General features: G+C 28.9%; 1 protein-coding gene across 1 annotated transcript in view; it reads left to right on the forward strand.

Annotated features, from left to right (window-relative positions):
* LOC107637717 (UPF0047 protein YjbQ) overlaps window positions 1-1,059 on the forward strand; it is a 2,835-nt gene extending 1,776 nt beyond the window's left edge. Inside the window, exons 5-7 of the mRNA XM_016341075.2 lie at window positions 143-197; window positions 297-339; window positions 711-1,059. Of these exons, the coding sequence (XP_016196561.1) occupies window positions 143-197; window positions 297-339; window positions 711-782 (170 nt within the window). The 3' untranslated portion in view covers window positions 783-1,059. The remainder of the gene's footprint in view (window positions 1-142; window positions 198-296; window positions 340-710) is intronic.

Here is a 1,876-nt window from a genome sequence, read left to right on the forward strand (position 1 = left end):
TTAAAGAACAAAAAGAGTTTTTTTTTTTTTCTTAAAAACTTCGTAGTCTTTCGAAGTAATTATCACTGTTTAATTAAAGTTTTTCCTCTATATAAAATGAATTGGCTATAATATAATCTTCTACTTATGACTATAATTTCAGGCCCAGATGACATGCCTGCACATATCAAATCATCTATGTTTGGTTGTGCACTCATGTAAGAAATTCAATGACTTCATGTTCAGCTTCATTCATTATTATGGGATTATGCAGAATTATTTTATTTATATTTCTTTCCTACTGTTTGTTCTTTTAGGATACCTATCACGAATGGAAGGCTTAACATGGGAACATGGCAGGTGAGTATTTTAGTAATGCCATATTGTAAATATTTTTATTGTCAAAAATCACATACTTGATAAGTTGCTTGGGGTTGCATTGGGTTCCATTAATTTCAATGATTGTGCATGTGAGTTCTGTTTGTTGTCATAAGATGCTACTTCAAATTAAATTCATAGTAATATAGGGTAAATGTGATTAAATTGATTTGATAAAGAATAACGTTAAACAACTTTAAAATGAGTGACCTTGTCATTGACCCTTAATAATAAATGGACTCTGTCACTCCATTATTGTGGAAATGGAACAATACCTTATCATTATCTGGATTATTATTCCATTGAACTATTGATTAGATTTTCTGATGATGTTTAATTATGGTTAATTGAAGGGTATATGGCTTTGTGAGCACCGGGATTATCCTACACCCCGCACAGTTGTCGTCACTCTCAATGGAATATGACTTGTGCTATACAAAAGGTCTCCTTATCTCTGTTTTTAAGTAGGTCAATATTTCTTGAATGTAATCTTTATTGTAAGTTTATAGCTAGAAAACCACCACTTGACATATGTGTTTCGATACCAATGCCCTGAATCATTTAGGTAATGACATCAACCGAAATCAATTCTTCACCATGAGTTTCCATAAAGAATGAATATGGGTGTGTTTGGAAACTCGTTGGAAGAGAAGAAGCACGTTTAGACTTTTTGAAAGATTCAACTTTTGGTTTAGCAAATTTTTTTTTATGAACGCAGAAGTAATTTTGCTACCAAAACCAACGTTTACAAGAATCAACTATTTTTAGCTTCTGCGTTTTCCTAACGAGCTTTTAGCCATGAATACTAACCATTTATTTATCTTTTACCAACTTTATCCTTCATGTGGTGATTTTGAATGGTATAAGCCAAACAACATTTATTTTACTATAATCAATTTTGATACAAAAATTACCAAACATAAATCACTTTAACACAAACTTATTTTTTATCAAAATCAAGTTTACAAAATCAATTTTATGTAAACTCCCATTTACAAACTGTAATCCAAACACACACTATATCACCCATTCACCCTTGTTTCCAGATGCAATAGGAATATAGGATAGTCTTCAAATAATGGAAAGGTTCCAATGGTGAAAAGTTTCAACTATGATTCCTTTACAACTTTACTCATTATTAAGAAGGAAAATTTTCAAGAATAATCACAGTATAATAGAGTTTTTACTAACGAAAAAAATTAATAACAAAAAAGACTCCAGTGAAAACAGTCCGAATTTATTTATTTAACTAGTATTATTACTTACGAAAATATAATTTTTTTAATAGGAAGGAAATTTATTAATTTTGAAAAAAAATATTTTCTCTCAATTGAGAGTGGAGAGTGTCATGTGACACATTTGATTATTAAATTAGATAGTAATATATGATACATAATATAGGTATATTTCAATTTCAATTTTAATTTTAATGCAATTAAAGAATGTCATATTGCACATTTTGATTGTCAAATAAGTAATTGGTCATTAATATTGACAATGATATATAAAATAGATAAGG

This window comes from Arachis ipaensis, chromosome B04 (genome assembly GCF_000816755.2).
Source record: "Arachis ipaensis cultivar K30076 chromosome B04, Araip1.1, whole genome shotgun sequence".
NCBI lineage: Eukaryota > Viridiplantae > Streptophyta > Magnoliopsida > Fabales > Fabaceae > Arachis > Arachis ipaensis.